Source organism: Sus scrofa, chromosome 15 (assembly GCF_054392235.1).
Source record: "Sus scrofa isolate SSC_HxYL_T2T_F1_AM1 chromosome 15, Sscrofa_HxYL_maternal_Yorkshire_Landrace_v2.0, whole genome shotgun sequence".
In the NCBI taxonomy this organism is placed as follows: domain Eukaryota; kingdom Metazoa; phylum Chordata; class Mammalia; order Artiodactyla; family Suidae; genus Sus; species Sus scrofa.
This window is the reverse complement of record NC_139397.1, coordinates 152,207,056-152,224,870: the sequence shown is the minus strand read 5'-3', so window position 1 is coordinate 152,224,870 and position 17,815 is coordinate 152,207,056. Positions and strand designations below refer to the sequence as shown.

Sequence of the window (17,815 nt, the reverse complement as noted above, 5' to 3'; positions counted from 1 at the left end):
GAGGCAACCGGCAACGTGCAAGCAAAGACACAAAGAGCCAGTAAATGTGGGAAAAGCCAGCAATCCGGCAACTGCCCACATAAATGGGCTTTCCAGCTATCATGCTGATGAAGATAAAACAAACACTTGCCATCTAACCTGAGGCGAGATCTGGGCACAGGGGACCGCTCAAACCTCGGAGATACAAACTGGTTCCACTTCTCAGGAAACAGAACCAAAAGACAGGTGAGGAAGTGGGCAATTTACCTTAAAGCAAACACAGCCCGAGGACAGAAACGGGCGCGTGTAAACCCATGTGTCCAGACGCCCACCTGTCATCATTCTCAAGAGTGACAGGCCACGGGACAGCTGAGGATGGCAGCCTCGGGGGAAACAAGGTCACCACTTTAACGTCGCCGTCGGCAGAGCAACGTGTCCAAGAGGGACACACCCCAGGCGGGGCTCTGGAAGGACCTTCGTTCAAGCGACGCGTGGCGGGAGTCCCAGCGCTTTCCGTTCTCTTCTTCACATTTTACGGCCGTCCTAAAGTTTTTTACTTTGGCTCTGTGCCATTTCTATTTTATTTTATTTTATTGTTGGCCCCCCACAGCATGCGGGGTTCCCGGGCCAGGGATCAGATCTGAGCCCCCGCTGCGACTGAAGCTGCAGCTGCAGCGACATTCCTTAGCCCAGGGAGCCGGGCCGGGGATCAAGCCTGGGTCCCAGCGCTCCTAAGATGCTGCTGATCCCGCTGCACCACAGTAAGAACTCCATGTACCATACTATTTTTATAATCTGAATAAAGTTGCCTTCATTTTGATAAAAAATTTAATCAGTAAACAATAAGCCCAAACTATTACACTCACTCTACTGTTTAAAGTAAAAGGGCTTTTACCTTAGAAAGTAGTGAAAATAAAACAGAATCTGATTATTGGAAAACCCTGGAAAAAATCTTGAAATGCATTCTTTCAAAACATAAAATAAGAAAATTAAATCTTAAACTGGTATAGTTATGTTTCCCTATGTTACTTTCACCAATACAATTTAGGCACCACACATCTGAGGGCACCTTGGAAAGCTACACGCGTGGATTCCGCTTACATCAAACACATTTATCTAAGGCCGGCCATTCCTTACCTGCATCGCTAGGGGAGTCACCTGGGAAAAAAAAAAAAAAAAAAAGGCACATCAGAAAAGCACCTTCTGTGTTAGAACCTCCGTGAACTAAACGAGCCCGACGGGGTCCGAGAAGAACAGGGGACGGACCACTCTGGACGCCTATCAGGGAAGGTCATTTCCTCACTGTCTTTGCCAGTTTCCTGCCTCAGCTTTACTTTCAACGAGAGAAGGACAAAGACCAAACAGAACCATGACTCCAACGTGTTATTACATGAGAAGAGCAGAGATGCGGAGAAGGTGAACCTCAGAGGTGAGAAACACAACAGAGGAGGGGGCAGGTGGCAGAGCCTGGAAGCCACGGGGAGGCCGGGACGGGGCCGGCATGCGGGGCCGGCCTGGGCCGCGGTCACGTTCGGTGGGACCAGCCCAGCAGCCGCCCTCCTTGCTCGGCAGCAGGTGCTTCTCCCTGGGCTCCAACAACAAGAACGTCTCCCAAGCCTGAGGCGGGCGGGCGGGCCTTGGCCTCTTCACCAGGGCCCTTGCCCTTCAAGTGCTGCGTGGTGGGGACAGACAGGACCCCTGCGCCCACAGTTAGTGAGCGGAAGCGCTGCGGGGTGGGGCGGACCAGAACTGTCGCTGTGTCACTCTCAAAGCGCACGAATGAGTTTGCAGGAGAGCCAAACCGCCACGGATGCAGGTGAGGCCAAGGACACTCGGGGGTGCCCATCCCCCACGGCCACCTGCAGGCAGGGACACCCCACAGGTCCCCAGGGATGGGCCTTGGAGCACACAGGCACAGAGGCTGGAGCTGTGTGTTGGCAGGAGGCCCTGGAGAGCTCTCTGTGGCCTGTGGACACCACAGTCAGAGCCACAGAAGCACTGCCCCAAAGAGGGGCTCTTGAGGTGAGGAGCCCTGCTCAGGGCAACAGGACCCACCTGCGGGAGCACAGCGCCTCCCAGAGGCCCCGCCCACAGAGGGACACCGCAGAGGACAGGCCTGGAAGACGGGCCATGGGCTGCTTGCAAAGGAGCCGGGAAGGGACCTGTGCGACAGCCGCTGTGCGACTTGGGCCTCGGACTTCCTGCAAAGCCCATGCCCTCAGCCCTGGGGACAGACTGTAGGTTCACATGGAGCCCGGAAAGGTTCCTGGGTGGCCGGGGGCAGCTGAGTTACGAGCTGATGTCCAGAGGGAAGGCGCACAGCAGCCTCCATCCTGCGCCAAGGGGGCCCGACCCCGCAGCGCCCCCCAGTGTGGATGCTCAGGCCCTCTGGCTCCCCCTCAGCACCCCCACCAGCTCAGCCGCATCCCCAAAAGCCAGGGCTGAGGCCCCGACATGGCAGCCTCCCCCCACCGCGCCCCACCCCAGGCGAGGGCACCCACAGCCCAGCTCCCACCACCAGCAAACGGCAACAAGCCATCCTCTGAGCTCGGCCTCGGCTGTCCCTGAGCTTCTGAAATCTGCTGCTGCTCCCGGACCACAGCCTAGGCCCTCCTCTCCCTGGAGCACCGCCCAGCCTCCCAGACGAACTCACCCGACCGCAATTAAGCCACTCGCCCTACAAGTGTCATGAGCTTCCTGCTGCTACTGTCCCCAACATGGTCACCGGCCCCAACTCTCACCACCGCCCCCAAGGCTCCCCCGGTCCCCAGGGCACAGGCTCCCACAGCCCTGCTCCAGCCTGGCCTCTGCCCACAAACACCCTCCCTGCCCGGAGCCTCAGCGCCCACCACACAGTACGCCTTCAACAGACATATTTGGTTGGAACAAGCCGACCACCACCAGGCGCCCCTGGCCCTGCCCCGTGCTGCCCCGGCACCACGAGGCCTGGTGCTGGGATGCTGGTGCTGGGGTGCGGCTGGGCCTTAAAAAGCCTGGTAGAAGTGGCACGGCACTGCAAATCAACTGCGCTTTAATATGAAAACTTCACAGACGTAAAAACTGTTTCTAAATAACTTTTTTAAAAAAAAGCCTGGTAGGAGCTCCAGGGCCTTAAAGAACAAATGCTGAGCAAGTATTTGAGCAGGACTCCTTTTTTGAACGCTGAGGAAAACTATGCCGAAAGCAGACTCTCCCTGAGGTTCGACTTCAGACTCTCCAAGCACACAGGTCACGGAAAAGCCAGGGTCCCGACGGTGCTCTGAGCTGCGCGAACGGCCTCTCCGGACACGAGGCCTGGGGCTGCCAGCGCGGCCTCCGGGACCCAGCAGGGGCCCCCTGGCTCTGCACTGAGTCTCAGAAGGAACAGTGGGGACGCGGGAGGTGTGCTGCCATCAGGCGATGACCAGAACGTTCCACCCTCTCTACGTAGAAGGGCACCTTCGGTCCCGACGGCGCCGAGAACGAGGGTGCGGCCCCGTGTGGGTCGGAGGGCCGGGGGGCTGCGGCCGCGGCCTCTGGGAAGAGAGGCGCCCACAGAGCCAGCGTGTTGCCCAGGCGGGAAGGGCCTCCTTCTTACCTTTCTGCTTCACTGCGGGCTCGGGCTCAGCGCTGTCTCGCCACAGACCAGCTGAATCAGCATCTGAAACACGAGCTGAGTTAGTTTTGGCTTCTTCTGTTCCTGACGTAAGACAGTTAAAATGGAGCCTCAAGAGGGGGCACGGCAGGCTGGCCAGCGGGCTCCGTTAACCTCACCGAGCTCCACTCCCGGCCCCAAGTGTACCAACGAGGACCCCGGGCGGCACTGCAAAGAAGGCAGGGGGTCCCTCCCAGGCATGGCCGGGGCACAGACCCCGAGCCCATCAGCCCGGCCAGGCGGAGGCCTGTGGCCCCACAGCCAGAACCCCGCTACGTCCAGAACCACCCAGCACGACTATCGGCCAGGCCTGGGAGTCATAAGCTGCAAAGAGGCTGCAACTTCCGGAAAGCAGGACGAACAGGAAAACGATGCCCAGCCTGGTGCTCAGCCTCAGCCATGCGGAGAACTCCCAAATACCCGCCTCCTGATTACTGAGTGACGTGCAAATATTTATAAAAACAGAATATATCAAATGCCTAAGTAATAAAATATTTTTCTATTAAAAACAAAAGGAGTGGATGCTGGAAGAACAGATTTTGAATCGTGGCAGCACCCAGGGTAGAAACCTGACTTGTCACTAAAGCCCCCCCCATCCCCCAACTCCCTTAAAATCTCCATCAGGAGACAAAAATAAAACTGGGAGAAAGTTTCCTTTCCTGAAACCCTATCTTATAATTTCTTAAAAGCACTCAAAGAAATGGCTTGTGTTAGAATTAAACTGCCATTAATGATCAAAGAACTGCTTTACTTTCTGTAATGGAACTACATAAAATGGACAACATAATTTTCTAAAAAAATTTTTTTCGATCTATTAAAATGCTGACTTAAATAGTCTGTTTCAAGGAATTAATTATTTATGATATCCCATAGAACGCAGCCAAAAAACCAACAGGAAACACCGTTCAGTTCTGAAACAAACAAATCTTGGCGTTCCCGTCGTGGTGCAGGGGAAACGAATCAGACGAGGAGCCATGAGGTTGTGGGTTCGATCCCTGGCCTCATTCAGTGGGTTAAGGATCTGGTTGGTGTTGCTGGGAGCTGTGGTAGGTCGCAGGCACGGCCAGGATCCTGAGTGGCTATGGCTGTGGTGTAGGCCGGCGGCTAGAGCTCCGATTAGACCCCTAGCCTGGGAACCTCCATATGCCATGGGTGTGGCCCTAAAAAGCAAAATAAAATAAAGCAAATCTAAATGTAAGTTTGGCAGCTATAGATTATCAATTTTAAAAGAAAACATCCCAATAACTTTTAGGTGTTGTATATTATTTGAAAGTGTCAAATATTTTCTATACTGTGCAAAACTCACCAGCATAGTCAGTAAATTACAAAGGCATTATTTCCGTCTGTAGCTTAAGAAGAAGGCTGCCCTGCACAATTTTATCTTCTCAAAGTTCTTTCTTTTATGAGAGGCCTATGGCGGTTGTTTTAACATTGCTAGTTGTAGTCTCAAGTAAGCTTCTGCTAAACCCCAAGATCACGCGGATAGAAAGAGTATATAAAGCAGACCACACATTCACTAATAATACTACAACCCACTCTTCTTTCTTTGTCTTTTGTCTTTTTAGGGCTGCACCCGCGGCACGTGGAGGTTCCCAGGCTAGGGGTCGAATCAGAGCTATGGCCACGGGCCTCCACCACAGCCACAGCAACGCGGGACCTGGGCCGTGTCTGTGACCTACACCACAGCTCACAGCAGTGCCGGATGCTTAACCCACTGAGCAAGGGCAGGGATCCAACCTGCATCCTCATGGTTCCTGGCGGATTCACTTCCACTGCGCCTCAACAGGAACTCCCTACAACCCATTCTTAATCACAGAAGGCAGTTTAACCAGCTTGACAAACAACAGCTCCAAAAAGACAACACGCCCAGAAGGAGTAAAGACCACTGCGAACTGGCCCCCAAGTCAGCACAAGTCTCTTATCTGAATCACTGGCAATCACGGAACCTCGTAGGTAAGAACGTGGCCTTGGTGTCAGACCTGGAGGCTCTCGTGTCACCGAGCGTCGTGCCCTGAGTGGGCTGTGGCCCGAGTGCGGCCACACGGAAAAAGCAGGGGCAGTGGGCAGAGCCCAGTGTCCACACCAGCGCCTCTCTCAAAACTTGCCGGCCAGCCCCATGGCCCCCAGCATGGCACAGGCGGCCTGCCATTCTGCCTGGCTCTCTGCAGAGCTGAGTGGCACAGGGTCGCTGACCACATCTTGGTGGAAACGCACACAACCAGGGTTTGAAATGAGGGGCCCCAGGGATCAGTCTCGGCATCACATGGTCAGATGCAGAGGCTTTAAGTGCATCCTAAGGACACGAGATAAAGGGCCCAGCGTCACATGGGCAGGGGCGAGGGCGAAGCGACGTCTTCACCTCAAAGCTGATCAAGAATACGGCGGGGGCGGGGCGGGGGGGTGCTACATAAGTAAAACGACACCCCAAGGAAGCAATCGGACAGCTGGGGAGGAGAGACACTGTGGAGACAGGCGAGCCTGCAGAAAGTACCGTTCTGGAGCAGAAGGCAGGGAGGAGCCGCTCCGGATTCAAAGACACAAGAGACAAAAAGAACAAGAAAAGCGTGCAGGGTGCTCACCCTAACAGGACCTGGTGTTTAAGCAAATAAAACTGCTGAGACAACCAGAACACAGCCTGGGTCTTAGATGCCCTCTGGCAACGAGAAATCTCTTCGGTGAAACTCTGATTTTGTGGTCGTGCAGGAACATGTCTTTTTTGGTTTTATGAGCTTCATGCTGAAGAATTTAGATGGAATTTAGAGGTAGAGTGTTAAGGTGGTTGGGTTTTTTTGGCTTTATTTTTGTTTTCTTTTTAGGGCCGAACCTGTGGCATAAGGAAGTTTCTCCAGGCTAGGGGTCAAATCAGAGCTGCAGCTGCCGGCCTGCGCCACAGCCACAGCAACGCAGGATCCAAGCCGCATCTGTGACCCTCACTGCATCTTGCAGCAATACGAGATCCCTAACCCACGGAGCGAGGCCAGGGATTGAACCCACATCCTCATGGGCGCTAGCTGGACTCTTAACCTGCTCATCCACAATGGGAACTCTAAGAGTTTTTTAAATACTTTGAAACAGTTCATAAAGATACATCACGAAGGGTGGAGCAAAGAAGCCCGCTCGGGAGTAGGGCTGAATCTAAGTTTGAGGTACATGGGTGTGGTTCACGCCCGGCTTTCTGCTTTTCTCTCCTTTTCATAGTGAAAAAGCCTGAACAATAAAACAAGATGAATTGAAGGAACCCACGCTGGTGTAACGTGCCAGGAAACCTCGGACTGCAGAGCCGTGGGCGGGGGGACGAGACATCAGTGAGCCTGCGTGAGAGATGCGGAGGGCGAGAGGGCGCGTGTGGAAACAGCAAAGGGTGAGCTCTTGCTGAATTCTTTCATCCACCTGAAAAGGCAAACGAGAGCCACGGGGCCCAGGAATCCTGCGAGCCCTCCCTGAGGACGCAGGCCACGAGCAGCTATATGACGGGGCTCGGCTTCGGTTTGAAGCACGAGCCAGAGCGAAAGGCCATCAGCCAGACCCAGGGCCACGGGATCCAGAAACTGTCATCAACCAGAGAAGTGAAGGAATCCTACCAGTGGCTGACCCGTTTCACTCTATGTGCAATGACCGCCAGCACAGGACATCTGGGGCTGCGTGACTGCGAGTGTGCTGTGACAGGACTCAGGGAAGAAGGGGGAGGCGTCACAGCACCACCCAGGGGCTGAGAGCGCCCAGGACCTGCTGGCAGCCACCAGGTGGCACCAGGCTTCCTTGTCATCTCTGCAACGCACTCGACTGAGAACTAACTGCCCGGTGCAGAGTTTTGTGTTTATTATAATAAAACACTGAGCTTTTAATTTTCATGCTTGCAGATTAAGCTCTCTAAAGACCGGAATTCCCGTCATGGCGCAGTGGTTAACGAATCAGACTAGGAACCATGAGGTTGCGGGTTCGGTCCCTGCCCTTGCTCAGTGGGTTAACGATCCAGCGTTGCCATGAGCTGTGGTGTAGGTTGCAGACGCCGCTCAGATCCCACGTTGCTGTGGCTCTGGCGTAGACCAGCGGCTACAGATCCGATTCGACCCCGAGCCTGGGAACCTCCATATGTTGCAGGAGTGGCCCAAGAAATGGCAAAAAGACCAAAAAAAAAAACAAGATCTCTAAAGACCTACAAAATGCTCACGTGTGTCTAAAGAACGACCTCAACTGGTTTCGAACCCACGACGCGCTGACTGACCCTGACCGGGGCTCTGCACACACGGTAGGGGGATGGGAGCTGAGGCGGCGCCGGGACGGGCCGGTCATTCCAGGAACACCTTCTCCTCAACCCTCAAGGCGCCCGTTCTCACGCCCACGGGCCAAAGACGAGACACGGCTCCGAGGACACCCGGGTGGCTCGCTCCGGCCGCAGGCAAGCAGGTGTGGCTCTGGGACACAGGCCTCCCCGCACGGGATGCCCTCGCCCAAGCTGCGCCGCCCGCTCCCTCCCCTGCGGAACTCGGATGGCGCCCTCCCTCCTACAGGACCCGGCCTGCGGCTCGGCGGAGCCCCCACGGAAACGAAATACACGACGTCAGATGTGGCTGCACTGCAACACGCGTGGCCCCTGAGAAAAGACGTTCACCCGTAAGTCGTCAGCCTGCTCCAGCCTCGTAACCCTGTGTTCAGCCTTCGCACTCGGCCGAAGCCCTCGCTAAACCCCACGCAGGCCAGCGACCTCCTGGGAACAGAGCAACGGCAGATGACCGCTGCTGGACCAGGGCTGGAGGAGAAGGCACTACCAAACACGCCTGCTCTCAGCAAAGCCTCACGAGGGAAACACCCAAGAAAGACGGGTTTCGTGTTATTCTAGCTACAGAATTTTTATTTTTTATTTTTGTCTTTTTGCCCTTTCTTGGGCCGCTCCAACGGCACATGGAGGTTCCCAGGCTAGGGGTCGAATCAGAGCTGTAGCCACCGGCCTGCACCACAGCCACAGCAACGCAGGAGCCGAGCCACGTCTGCAACCTACACCACAGCTCATGGCAGCGCCGGATCCTTAACCCACTGAGTGAGGGCAGGGATCGAACCCGCAACCTCATGTTTCCTAGTCGGATTCGTTAACCACTGCGCCACGACGGGAACTCCGTCCAGCTACAGGATTTCTAAAACCCAGATATCCAGCATTGTCACTGCTGTGGCTGGGGTTCAATCCTAGGCCCGGGAACTTCCATGTGCCGTGGGCATGGCCTTAAAAAAAAAAAAGGTAAGTCTGAGGCAAGTTCAGCCTAGAAAAATCTTTACAGTTCCATACACAGTTAAGCTTTACACTCTTTTTCACCCTTAACGCTACTCAAGAATTGCAACGTTTCTGAAGAGTTCAAGCATCACAGAAGACTACATGCAGCTATCACCCGGACTGTGCCACTGAAATTCCAGATCCGCACATCTGACCGCATCAGCGGGGCGAGCCCGGGGCTCGGCACGCGGCAGGCCTCGCGAGTAAAAGGGTGTGCCTGGGGAACACCTTCCCCAGGGGCCAGGGGCAGGCACTTTGGTTCTTTGTTTTCTGAAGAGAACCCAGCAGAGGGGCTAGAGAACTCAAAGGCACTCTGACCATCCACTTCTTCACAAACTCCCAGCAGAGACCGCGCGAGCCTCCCGCCGTGGAAGCAGCAACACGAGCCACACAAAGGCAAGGTGAGGTTCATTCCAGCGGCGTCCACCTTCCTCACCGTAAAACCTCGCACATCAGGGCAGACTATCAGGTCGGTTCCGCTCTTCTGTGCATTTTTTTCAGGGAACAAAAGCCTCTGGTGAACGTTAAGTGGTCGTGATAATAGAAAATAACGGCAACCACACTGAGACATGCATACTTCATACCAAAGTGGGGAGGAATTTTAACTAACGAATGCATTTTTCTTGCCTATTTCTGAAGTTGTAGTTTCCTGCTCTGGTTCATTAATTAATCCAGACGCTACGGGGCTTAAACTTTTAGCTGAAACATGACCCTCCTCTCTTCCTGATGTAAAATAGTTAACGACAGGTTAGAACATTGCACACGTTTTTGCGTTTGGTTGACCTGGTTGGGAATTATGCCAAGGTTACCAACTAACCGCCCCGTCCACTCAACGGCCGGCTCCCAGCCTCCGGGGGCCCCTCGGAAGCTCCCTCTTTCGGAAGGTCCTTCCCTGGGCTTGCAGGACGCCCGCCGGCTCTCCAAACCCCTCCAACTTGCCGGCCTCTCTCCCCTCTGCCACAACCGCCCCGCTTCTCCGACCCTGAATCCCTGGCTCCACGCTCCCCCAGCTTAATTACTGCAGGAAGGTCCAGGCCCACACATCCGCCCGCCGCCCCAACACCTCCACCTGTTTCACAGGCATCTGGAACGTGAGGCACTGCCCCCCCGGCCCACTAGCCAGTCCCCCCCAGATCCTTCTCCACGGCCATCAGCACCACGGTGGGGGGTGCCGGCCCCCCCAGATCCAGCCTTCCTTCTACTCGTCTCCAGCAGGTGCCATCCGCGTCCTCCCTTCCGTAACGGCCCACCCCAGACTCCCCGCCTGTGACACTCGGGTCCCGGCGGCCACAGCCACTCACCCACCTATCTCAGCAGCCACCTGACTGCCCTGTGGCCTCCGGCCCAGCCCCGCTGCACGTTTAACTCATGTCAAGCCCTGAGTCAGAGCCTGTCCCTGTCCCGCTGGACCTCCTCCGGAGACTTGCGCTCAGTCACCGTAAACACCTGGCGGACACGGCCCGGCCCCAGCCTGCCTGCTCCCATCTCTTTCCCCCTCTCTGCCCCAGACAAACCAGGCTGCCTGCCCCTCAAAAGGCAAGCCTGTCCCCAGCTCAGGGCCTCTGGCTATCCCTGGACACCTGCCGGTCACGTGCTCCTTGACCCTGGTCAGCGCTCTGTCCAGACAGCCCCCCGAGGGGCCCCTGCCACCGCCGCCTCCACGCCGCGTGCCCTCGTTTTCCTTCAAGGGACTCATGGCCGGGATCGTGAGCGTGTCCGCCCTGCGTGCTTCTCATCATCTGCTGCTGCCTCTGGACCACGCTCTCCGGGAAGGCAGGGACGGCACCCAATCGGCAGAAAAAATACAAGAAGGCTCAAATGGACGGCTCGGCTAGTGACAGACGGACAGAAAGGCAGTCTGTGCGTGGCTGGGGGCAGGGGCGCCGGCAGCTCTGCCATGGGGCCCACCTGCCCTTCTGCCCTGCTCCACCCCGGGCCAGGCCCCACGTTCAGCAGGACCACATCGCTGCTGCACCACCCCCGAGCTCCACCTGCTCTGTGACCAAATAGAGGCAAAGGGCCCGGCAGCTGCGGGTTTCAACGCTCAAACACGCACTCACGGGCTCCACCGGGGCGCCGGCTTACCAAGCTGTTTCACCGTATGTTCCTTCTTAGCTTTGCTGTAGCAAGAGTTACGTTCTTTCTCGGTGAGGAGACTATTGCCACTGGTTCTAGAGTCCCTTCTTCCTGACGTGAAATTGCACAATGAAAATGCACGGTAAACGCAATGTGCAACACTGCACAGCACCCAACAAATGAAATTCAAATGCACTAGCTCAAAGTGATTCGTTCTGCTACAACACACTAGTTGAGAATAAGCAAAATTATCATGTGCTTGTGCAGAATGGTTTTTGGATCCTATGGGGTTCTAGAATGGTTTTAAGATTCTTTTTTTTGTCTTTTTAGGGCTGCACCTGTGGCATATGGAGGTTCCCAGGCTAGGCGTCCAATCGGAGCTATAGCTGCTGGCCTACACCATAGCAACACCAGGTCCAAGCCACGTCTGTGGCTAGATTTAAGATACCCCAGTTCATGGGGCAATGCCGGATCCTTAACCCACTGAGTAAGGCCAGGGATCGAACCTGCATCCTCATGGATACAGCTACGAAAATCAGGAAAGTGTCTAAACTGCAACAAGAATGACTAAAAATTAGTGAGGCAAAGAATGATACCATTTCCAAAAAAAACCTAAAAGCCAAGCAATGGACCAATCCAGACTGACAGACACAAAAGCGCTGGCGCACACGTCTTCTCACGAGAGGGGGGAGCCCTAACCTACAGCAGAGGCGCCCCCTCCTCCCGAATAACGAAACCCTAAGTTTAATCAAGGGCAGTGACATCCTGAGAGGCCCGGGCGGTCTGAGAGCTGGGGCTCCGACGCGTAAAGCGACGGTAAAATGCACCTGCAAGAACGAGCACATGCGACGGCTTAAAACTGTTTTCAAAAGACGAACTAGTCGTGAAAAAAGAAACAACGGAGTAAGAAGAAAAACGGAGACACCAGACTCGGACTGCAAGAGGCATGGGGAGGGGTCGCAGAGGGAAAGGCAGGGCGAGTTAGTGAGTGACCCTGGAGCGCCCGGTGGATTATAAAAAATAAATACATTCAGAGCCCCATTTCCCCGGGAGTTAGAACAGGCGATAACCACAACGACGCGACAAACAGAAAATGAAACACAAACCTCCACCTCTCACCTCTCCGAAACCAACTACAGAAAAAGGCTGGCGGCTTCCAGTGCCCACAAAGTAAACACCTAGACAGGTCAGACCCAAGCGTAATGCGAAGAAAAAACTGAAAAGGGCTTATTTAAAAACCGGCAAACATCTTTAGCGCACAGGACGCCCGTGCAAATTAAGAGCATGCTCCATCCCTGCAGAGGGCGGGGCGGGGGGCTCAGCTCCGACCCCCGCAGCTACGACCCTACGATGGCCAGGCCTTCTGTGCCAGGAATCACACCCTGGAGACCCATCCCACGGAGATCCCCCAAAGAGAGAGAAAGTTTCTGGCACAAAAAATGTCCTTTAAGGCGTCTGTCCATGTCAAAGAATGGAACTTACCATCTAAGTTTAATTTTAAAATGAAAAATTCCCACTGCTGCATGCCTGCCTCGCGTCTCTAACGTTTCCCATTTAGGAAAAGGGTGGTTTCTCAGAAACACTGCTGCTCAAAGCAACTTCGAGTTGCCACTAAAACCCACAGCTGGCCTCCGGCAGTACTTCCCTGCAGACCGGCCCTCCCGCCCGCACACGGGTCTGTCAGAAGCGGGCACTGTCCCTGGACAAACCAGGCCAGGTCCGCGGGCTTCGGCTGCAGCTTCCACTTTTCGTACCGTCCCTGATGAGCTCCACTCGGTTTAAGTGCGAGGCCGTCCCTGTCTCAGGGCAGGACGCTCCTGCTGTCCACCCTGCGTCAGGACCGAGTTGACCTACCCACTCAAGAGAAAGAGTCGGGGAGCTCCCGTCGTGGCTCAGCGGAAACGAACCCGACTCACATTCATGAGGATGCAGGTTCCATCCCTGGCCTCGCTCAGTGGGTCAGGGATCCGGCGTTGCCCTGAGCTGTGGTATAGGTGGAAGATACGGCTCGGATCCCGCCTTGCTGCAGCTGTGGTGGAGGCCAGCAGCTGCAGCTCTGTTTGGACCCCTAGCCTGGGAACCTCCATACGCCACAGACGGGGCTCTAAAGGACAAAAAAAAAGAGAAGAGAGAGAGAAAGCCAAGGAAAAACGGATAATTGATGAATATTTCTGGAAAATTAAAATTCCATCACCGCTTTTAGATCATAACGCAGACCTCCAGCAAAGAGGTGCTGCTCTGCCCCAGGTGTCAGGGGATCTCACACATGTGTGTGTGCATGCGTGTGCGTGTACATGTGTGTGCGCGTGTCAGAGCCCCGCATCTTCCCCTTCACATTCTCACATGGTCTGTGTTCCTCCCTCCCAGGGGCAGATGGGCTTTCCAGCCGCGGATACTTTTTCCTACGAGACACTGTGATTCAGGCAAAGAATCAAGCATCTACCGTTCCAGCTCCGTTTCTGATACACTGTGCAGTACCTTCCACCGAATTTCTGGATCGCCGTTTCGACGTCTTTGCTGTCACTGAGCCAGACGCTCGCGCGGAAGTCTCAGTCTTAAAGAAAAGAGAAGGAGAGGCCATCAGCTGAGGCGCCACCCAGCAGCACGGGGAGCAGCCGCGCTCGTCGAGCTCTGCTCAACCACGAGCACGCGCTTCAGAGAGGGACTGACTCCAGCTCGGAGCCACCAGCACTCGAGACCGGACCCGGGGCTGCAACCGCCGCCACTCCAGACGCAGAATCCACTCTTTTGTACAGCCCGAAGGTCAGCCACCCACGGACTGTACCTTGAGAACCACCGTCTCATCAGAGGTGTTTGTGGACACCCAACTGCTGTCACCAGGTGCAACTACCTCAACGCGCCTAAGACCCTGAGAGTAAAAACGGGCACCATGTGTTTGCCCAGGGCATGAGTCAGCAGCCCTCCCACCGCTGCTTCCCGGGCCCGACACGTCTCTCCGTGTCTCTCCACCGGCCACGCGGCCTCCTAACGGGCCCCCAGCCTCCACTCCACGCCCGACCCTCTCCCCTACGGCCGCCTGGACACGCTCTGCTCTGAAATGCGACCTGGAAGCAGCCCGGGTGAGTCTGAGCCCCCAGGCCGCCGGGGCCCGGGCTGCTCCCCCGTAACGGGAAACACACAGCGGGGCCTCCGGGGCCCTCCCTCCCCCGCGCCCCCCGCCTGATGACATAATCCTCTCCCGCCCCATCCAGGTGCCCCCTCCGCCCTCGCCCAAATGGCCACCCTGTCCCACCGGACACCGCGTCATCCTTGCCAAAGGCGGAAGGAGACCCGGAGTCCATCGAGGAAACCGGAGGAGACACACTCCCATCCATTTCACGGGCCGCCGGCCTTCATCGTTGGTTTTACCACAACGTAAAGGTGGACCTGCTGTGGGGGCCTCGCCGTGCCCCGCGGACCAGGCGGGGACCAAGGCACAGCAGTCATAGTTCAACACCGCTGTGGCTTTACGTCTCTGAATGTTATTTTTAAAAGTTTACCTCTGTTTCGGCTTTGGAGTCTTTAAAAGATCCATCTGACAACTTTTTAGACGCCTCTCCTGTGCTTGAGGACTATGAAAAGAAAAAAGAATGTTCTCCAAACTCGAGAATAATTCAAATCTGTAACATCTAAAAACACAGCAGGACGTTTTCCCCAACGCCGACCCACAGCAAGCCGGCCCTCCCCGCAGGGGCGGCGGCACACGCCAGCCGGGGCCCCGGTGGCTGCTGCGCAGCCTGGATCCCGGAGGGCTGGCCGAGGCCAAGGGCCTCCGGGCGCAGGGGTCCCTACGGCCAAACTCCTGGGAAAGAGAGACTCCGGAGGCGAGGGAAGCAGTGAAGGGAAGCTCCGACCCCCAGGAAAGGCGCCCCTGCTCCTGCCGCCCGAGGGGCCACCCCTACCTCCCAGGGGCTCTTGCTCAGCAGAGGCTCCAGACGCCCCACCAAGAAAACACTCTCAAAACAAATGACGTGAAAACTGACAACTGATAAATCGACACCTTAAAAAAAAAATCTCAGAGTTCCCATCATGGCCCAGTGGTTAGCGGATCTGACTAGGAACCACGAGGTTGCGGGTTCGATCCCTGGCCTCGCTCGGTGGGTTGGGGATCTGGCATTGCCATGGGCTGTGCTGTAAGTCACGGATGGGGCTCAGATCCCGCGTTGTGTGGCTCTGGCGTAGGCTGGAGGCTGCGGCTCCAATTCGACCCCTGGCCGGGGAACCTCCATGTGCCGCGGGAGCAGCCCTAGAAAATACAAAACAAAACAAAACAAAGTCTCCCGCTGAAATCAACTCTCAGAAAGACCCGTCTGGACACGAGGAGCAGAAGAGACACAATCACGGAGGCTGTCCCCCTGACGACCGGAAAGCAGAGGATGCTTGTTCACTATTTCAACGACTAAATGTCCTCACAACGTCATTATGAAGCCAGCAGTCTGCGCCCGCGGTAATCACCTGACCCCGCGGCGCTCAGCTCCCCGCAGACTGGGGAGGAGGGCGGGCCACACCCACGCACGGCCACTGTGACCCCAGACTCGTCTTCCCCGCCACTCAGGACACACCTGTCACTTCCGAGCACCTTCACACCTGCAGCTTCACAGACTGAGAATGTCTCGCCATCACCTCCCTACATCAAGGAATCCGACTGGAGGGTACAGATGGCCCAGCGGGGCCCGGGCTAGAGCTGCCTGCACAGGAACCCCAGGGCTCAGCTACATGGGGGCAGGGGGGAGGCACGGCTCCCAGGGGAGAGAGCAGCCTGCCTCCCAGACCCCCGGCCCACGAAGGAGCCCCAGATGGACACAGAAGGGCTGGTCCAGTAAAATCCCCACGACCGGTGTACACGAATCCGCCCTGGGCCACAGGACCAGCTTTTAAATAAAACCATCGCCCACTCACAGCTGCAATACGTTCCGTTCACCCACCCCTAAAAATACCCTCTGGAAGGGTCTCTTTTAAAAGACCAGTCACGCCACCAGCAACCTCAGCGAACATCGGCTGGGCCGCTGGGCCCGAGGCCCGGACGGCTGAGAAGTACACAGGCTGGGCTGCCTCGCGCACCTGAGCAAGGAGGATACGCGAGAGCCGTGGAAAAGCCAGGTCGGTGGCGAAGACCTTTCTCAGAGCTCTGGAAAGAGGCAAAAGACGGGGAATGTCTCGGTTCTGTCTAAAGCTCCCTGGGAACCCAGGTTTCTGAGGCACGTTCAGCACTGTGAGTGGCAGTACCCCCGGGATGGCGCTGGGGACCCAGGGTTCAGGGCAGAACACCCACAATTACTCACAAGACCACCCAAAAGACTGGTTTCCAGGCCTGGCCTGGGGTCCGTCCCAGGGGACACGAGGCCACAAAACCAGGTGGCTGTCTCGACAGGAAGGAGAAAGGCTCAGGCCTGGCCCTTCGCAGCCCGGCTCGGACAGACCGTGAACTTCTGCGGACCTCAGCTCCCTCGGTTCTAGCAGCTGGAGACCAGATCTCCACAACCTTCCCAACCCTCTGCCCTGTCCGACGGGCCCAGGAGAACAGGTGTCTGCAGGGCCAGCCCCGATAGAGACTTCACCCTCGGGCAGTGAGGCCTAAGTAGCCTGCACGTCTAGAAAACACTCTGAAACCTAAAGAAGTTCCTGGAAAAATCCTAAATTTACCTGAAAATTTAATTAAACAAGAACTCGGCAACCCGAGGTCTCACTGCACATCTGTGCTCAGGCTTCGGAAGCCTGGAAAGCAGTTCTAATCCTTCGTAAATGCAGCTGCGCCCGCGGCCCTGGGGCCCGCGTGCCCCGAGGCCGCTGGGAAACACCGCTCACCACCAAGGCTGCACCCCGGTCGCCAGAAAAACATCCCAAACACACACGCCAGCACAGACAGGAAAAGCAGGGACTCTGCCAATGCCTGGCAAACACTGGCATCTCTGCAGGTTTCTGCCAGGGGTCCAAGCTGGTCACGGTTTTGAATCGGGGACAGAGAAAGCCACTTCCCTAGTCACACATGAGGACCAAGGCCCCTTGGGAGGACAACACAAAGGGGCGAAGGGCGGCGGCTCCCACGCAGGACCTACCTTCTCCGGCCTGTCGTGCTCGCGGCTCTTCTCCCTGTCGGGGTCCCGGGCGTGCTCCCCGTCTCTCGCCCTCCGCCGCTCCCGCTCGCGGCCTTTCCCCCGCTCCTTCTCCTTGCCCGCCTCGACCTTCCGCTCCCGCTCCCGCTCCGCGTCCCGGTCCCGGCCGGGCCTGGGCCTATTCTTGGCCCGCTCGCGCTCCCCTCCGCCGGCCGTGTCTCTCGCGGGCTCTTTACGTCTGTCCCGCTCCCGCTCCTTGGCCTTCTCCTTGTCCCGCTCCTTGTCCCGCGGCGGGCTCTCTTCTCTCAGCTCTTCTTTCTGGTTCCTCTCTCGGCTTGTACTTCCCGCGGTGACTTCCGAGTTTCTTCTCCTCTCCTGAAAAGAAAGGCCAAGTAGCGCTGCCGCTGCTGTATTTACCTGGACCACAAAAGGCCCCACGGGCTCAGGTCCAGACGTACCACCTGCACTCACCTCTTTACCTCTGGGGACCCCGGACTCTCCGTCCCTCATGCTCTTATGATCCGTTCCTCGAGGGTTCGCCGCCAGCGAGGGCCTTCCTTTCACGTCCCCCTTCTCTCCGGCCAACACTCTCTTCACGGCGTCCTCACTGGAGAGCTTACCCCGCGGGAGGAACAAGACGCAAGGTGACAACGACATCCGTGAGCGGAACACACCCCAATGTCGACGTGCAGAGCAGCCCGCCAGGGACGGACGTTAAAAGGAGAGGTTCTGCCGACAACGTGCTGCCTCGGCCCCAGCCGTGCCCTCGGGCGCTCTGCCCGCTCACCGCAGAGGCCACCGCGCTCC

The 17,815-nt window shown here is 56.7% G+C and overlaps 1 protein-coding gene across 1 annotated transcript in view; it reads right to left on the bottom strand.

The window, feature by feature from the left end:
- The window catches only part of TRAF3IP1 (TRAF3 interacting protein 1), a 48,758-nt gene that overhangs the window by 25,259 nt on the left and 5,684 nt on the right, over window positions 1-17,815 (bottom strand). Inside the window, exons 4-9 of the mRNA XM_021074958.2 lie at window positions 17,480-17,623; window positions 17,012-17,383; window positions 14,456-14,527; window positions 13,434-13,509; window positions 3,557-3,619; window positions 1,117-1,137 (exon numbers count right to left, since the gene is read on the bottom strand). Coding sequence (XP_020930617.1) covers window positions 1,117-1,137; window positions 3,557-3,619; window positions 13,434-13,509; window positions 14,456-14,527; window positions 17,012-17,383; window positions 17,480-17,623 — 748 coding nt within the window. The remainder of the gene's footprint in view (window positions 1-1,116; window positions 1,138-3,556; window positions 3,620-13,433; window positions 13,510-14,455; window positions 14,528-17,011; window positions 17,384-17,479; window positions 17,624-17,815) is intronic.